Below are 4,567 nucleotides of genomic sequence, written 5' to 3'. Positions count from 1 at the left end.
CGGGAAGGCAGCGGCTGCCCCCTCTGGCCGCGTTAGGCGACCCCGGACGTGGCCCGCGTGTAAAAGAGGGGGAGGGGGAGGGGAGGAGAGAAGGGGAGGGAGAGCTGGCTCTGAGGTTTAATCAGTAGCATCCAGCTTAAATTCCCCCAAACGGCGGTTCCATAAATCAAACTTCTTTTTAAATCGGAGGCCAGAGCATATGCGTCCCATTAGGAATCCGGCGAAGCCACCGCTGCGCTGACGCGCCCCCTCGGCTCTGCTGCCTTGGCCCCAAGGCCCGGACGCACCTCCGCCGGCGCCCCCTCGCCCCCCAGGTGAGGATTCGGCCAGGGCAAGGGCCAGGCGGCCCAGCGCGGCAGGAAGGCACGAGAAGCCGCAGCGACCTCGCCGGACAGCTTGGGCGCTGTCCGGTGGGGCGCAGCGTGCACGTGTGTACCAATGTGTATTCGGGGGAGCTGATACGTGCGTGCGGCTCTCTCAAATGTGGCACAGCCATGCGGGCCGCGTGGATTTATATAAATGAGGGGATCCCGCTGATCCAGGACTCGGCTGGGACGCGCAAGGAATCTCGGCGCCGCCCGCGCGCCCTCCGGCCATCGCGCTCGGTGCGCGCAGCCTGGTCTTTGTGGGGCAGTCAGGCCTCCCGCGAGCTACCTTTTCTCTGACCCCCGAAGCCGGAACTTCTCACTGCGGAGGCGTCCTCCAGGTCCTCCACCTTAGCGGCTTAGGCCGGCGAGGCGACCCAAAGTCCCCCGGCTCCCGCGCGCGCCGGACACCCGGCGCCCCGCCCAGAGACCTCACTGCCGCGTTCCCTGCCCGCCCGGCTCCAGCGGAAGGCTGGGGAGGGACCCTACCGCCCACCACCCCACGTGCTGTTCGCGGAACTCACAGGTAGCTGCCGCTGGACAAGATGAGAAAGATCTGCGGGCAATAGACGGAGAGGAGCGCGCCGCGCGGCGACAGCAGGAGCATGGTGGGCCGGCACTCCTGGCAGGGCTGGCCAGGCCCCGCGCGCGGGCAGGGCGCCTGAGCCAGCTGAGGCCCGGGTTTCCGCGGCCCTCCCCGAGGTAGGGCGGCGGCACGGGACGCTAGGGACCCGGGCGCGCGGGTCCCGGCGCAGTATTCGCCAGTGCCCCGCCGCCGGGGCCGCGCATCGCGCTGGGGCTGGAGTGCGGGGCCGGGGGCTGGTAGGTGGCAGCGAGTGAGCCTCGGCAGCCGTCTGGCCCTCCGTCCGTCGATCCGTCGGAACCGGCTCTGTCACTCGCTCTGGCTCACGTCTGCAAGTCTCCCGAGGCGCGCAGCTGCCATTGGCCGGGCCGCCCTTACATCCGCCTCCTCCGCGGGCGGGTTTTTTAAAGGGGAGGCTGACCCGAGCGCGCGGCGGGAGCCGCCCCCAGGCCTTGCCCAAACTGCCTTGGCTCGGACCCCTTCCCGCAACTCCAGTAAGCCACACAGCTCTGGCCTGCTCTGGAGGTTGCACCTTGGGGGAACACCGCGGGATAACCATGCGGGGGCGTGCGCTCCTCTGGGGGGCTGTGCTCCGCAATGTGATCTCGTGTGCATGCATGTGCCTGCATGTGCCTGTGTGTGCCTGCGGGAGCGTGGGCGCGTCTGTGAGGGCGCAGGTGTGTGCGCACAGATGCACTGTGTGTGCTGCGCCTCTGCCTGCGTGCGCCCCTGGGTTTGGCGAAGCTGGCTGTGGGTCGCATGCACTCACTGCCATCGCCGACCCGGCCCGACCTGGCAAGGCTCACCTGTGCACATGCTCACCGGTATCTCTGCAGGGTCCTGCCTCTGAGTCCCTGGAGAGGCTGACGGTGGGAATGCACCCCCAACAGGTGCACAGAGCTGCCAACTCTGGCTTCCCCACCTGGCTTCCTTTGCTCTCCTTCGGGGGGTTGGTTGGTTGGGGTAGGTGTGGGGAGGAGCAGATCCACAAGGACACACTTTTCTGAACAATCCTCTTCCAGTGATTTTTTTTAAAGGCCAGAAACACAGGTTTTGAGTTCCACTTCCTATTGTCTGCCAAGCCTGGCTACACACGAATGTCCCTCTAGATGCAGCATAGACCCCTTACGCTGGGGCAAAGGCACAAAGCAGGGAAGATGACAAGAGAACAGAGCTCTTGCAATACGGTCAGTGGTCCCAGGGGGAGTGGATTTCCTAGCTTCTGACCTGGCCTGGAGCATCCACGAGGACGGGCTGTCTCTGCCCCTTCGTTCCTCAGGATCCAGGGCTCCCAGGCCCCTCTGCCTCTCCTGGCTCCAAAGGCAGGAGGGAGGCATGGAGCAGGGTTGGTTCCGGCACTTCATGACCCTGGTTCCAGGGGGCAGAATGTGCCCAGACTCCTGACGGCTCCCCCCATCCTGGGTTGGCCTCCTCCAAGGCTGGAGCTCGGAGGCTGATCAGTCCTCAAGTGAGGAACTGTGACTCTCCAAAGTCATTTGTTTTAAAATTGCTCAAAATCCAAGACACATCTGGTCTTGGGCCCCCAATCCCCATAGGGATTGTGAGGACGGAGTTCTCACCCCCCAGGGGCTGCACATCTGCACGGGCTGAGGGGCACATGTGTGGGGGGCTGCCTGTGCACAGTGTGGGCTGGTGGGCTGTGATCGTGAAATATCTCCCAACACACACAGCCTCTGACATTTGGTTGGGGCTTTGTTGGCCCTGAAATCCCAAATCCTCCAGAATATACTATCTGGAGGCGTCCCCAGAGTGCCTGCAGCAGCTGCGATACCGTTGTTATCAACAATAAGAAAGGCTTGACTGGTGCACACAGTGTTTACTGGGACACCGCCCAACCCCGGGGCCAAAGACCCCGGGACTAACCTTCACAGTGAAGGAGGCGCTACCATTCCCCTGTTTTCCCCAAGAAGAAAAGTGGGCTGGGAGGTTAAAGAGCTCACCCAAGACCACTAGGTGAGCGAGGGGGGAGGACTGACCACCTGAACCTCATCCTCAACCTCACCGGGCTCCGAGGTCATTTAACCCCTTAAGTCACATCTGGGCGCAGCTGCCCCCTCCTCCCTGCCTTGTACGGCCAAGATGGATTGCAAAGAAAGGAGGACCCTTCGCTCCCACATGGGCGGGCACGGACTGTGCTGGTGTCAGGGACTGAGCACCCTCGCCTTAGCAGATCCCACGGTGGCTCTGTGGGTGTTCTGGATGTGGTTCCACGGGGGTATTGTGGAGATCTCATTTTCTCCTCTCTCCCCAGGACCGAGAGAGCATGTGCTTAAGGGGGCACACCAGGGAGAGGAGCCCCCCTCCCAGGGCCCCTTGGTGGGGGCAGACGGCAGTGCCAGGAACACCACCCAGCTCTCTCAGGAATTCCCAGGTGCCCGGGCACACAGGCTGGGTCCCACTGCCTGGGCTCTCCCTACTCAGACACTGGCCACCACCATCCTGCTCAGGATGGCCAGAGCAGCAGTCTCGCTTAAAGCGGGGAGTGCGGGTAGGGACCCTCGTGGTGGGAGGAAGTTACTGTCCCCAGTCACTCAGACCTCCAAGCCCTGGAACCAGCCCTGGAAGTCTGGGCTGGGCAACAACTTCAGCTCTTTGTGCAGGGTGGGGAGTCGGGGGTGCCTCGTAGAGCTCTTCCTGCAAGCTGGGGGGCGGGGGGGGGGCGTCACTTTCAGATGACTCCTGTTAAGGAGCTAGTGCTAGAAGGAGTGGTCAGTGGTGGAGACCACAGCCAACTCCAGTCTCGACTCTGCCATTTATTTACTCCTGGTGTCCCTTGCTGGGTATCCTAATCCTTAAAACAGGAGAAATGAGGACATTTAATTCCAGAGTGGTCAGGGGGAAGTGCAGCCTCAGTACTGGGAACTAGGTAGCAGAGAAAGCCTCGTTAGGGGGTGCCCATTACTTTGGGGAACACAGGAGGAGTAAGCTCAGGAGCTGTGGGAGAGTCCAGAAAACAAGGCCTCCCTCCCCACCGGCCAACCACGCTGCCAGCAGACTCAGTGCACGCACCCTCACCTCCCATAAACAAACACCCAGGGACACAGCCTACACACAGACCTATAATAAACAGAGCCACCAGCGGACACGCCAGGCTGCCAGGCCTGCAGAACTGAGGCTGAGACAGGGGGCTTCCGGCCCCGCCGCTGCAGCCGCTGGCCTCAGTTTCTCCATCTGTAAACGGCGGTGGGGACGATGGATGAAATGATTCTCAAACGAACCTTCTCCCTCTCCGCCTGGGAAGCCGCGTCTCCACTGGCGGCACCCGGCCGGGCCCTCCCGCCCGGCTGTTCGCCGGCTTTGCCCGCGGCCGGGAGCCGCCTGCCTCCAGCCGCTAGCGGCACACAGTAGGCGCGCAGGGCGCGGCCGGACGGGGGGCCGTGGGCGCCCCGGACCAGGTGCACCGCACCCCCTCATGGTCACACCGCCCCCTCCACCCCCACTTCGAGCGAGGCCGAGACAGATTCTGTCTAAAGGAGATCGCAGCTCAACAGGTAAGGACTCGGCTGGGTTCAGGAATGTGGAAATACGACTCGGAGCAGCTACTGCTGCGAGCGCGGCCCGCCGGGCGCCCGCCCGGGCCGCGCCGGGGGGAGGGCGG

At 63.5% G+C, this 4,567-nt stretch overlaps 1 protein-coding gene across 2 annotated transcripts in view; it reads right to left on the bottom strand.

The window, feature by feature from the left end:
- The window catches only part of WNT7B (Wnt family member 7B), a 48,989-nt gene that overhangs the window by 43,557 nt on the left and 865 nt on the right, over positions 1-4,567 (bottom strand). The window contains exon 1 of one of the 2 annotated variants that reach the window (XM_006917315.3): positions 890-3,580. The exons of the other annotated variant lie outside the window; for it this stretch is intronic. Within the exon in view, the coding sequence (XP_006917377.1) occupies positions 890-972 (83 nt within the window). The 5' untranslated portion in view covers positions 973-3,580. Of the gene's footprint in view, positions 1-889; positions 3,581-4,567 lie in introns of those variants that run through there. 2 annotated transcript variants of the gene reach the window in all.

The sequence above is a fragment of the Pteropus alecto genome, unplaced genomic scaffold (genome assembly GCF_000325575.1).
Source record: "Pteropus alecto unplaced genomic scaffold, ASM32557v1 scaffold157, whole genome shotgun sequence".
Classification (NCBI taxonomy): Eukaryota; Metazoa; Chordata; class Mammalia; order Chiroptera; family Pteropodidae; genus Pteropus; species Pteropus alecto.
Note: the sequence above shows the minus strand (reverse complement) of the source record. Positions and strands in the feature narration are given on the sequence as shown.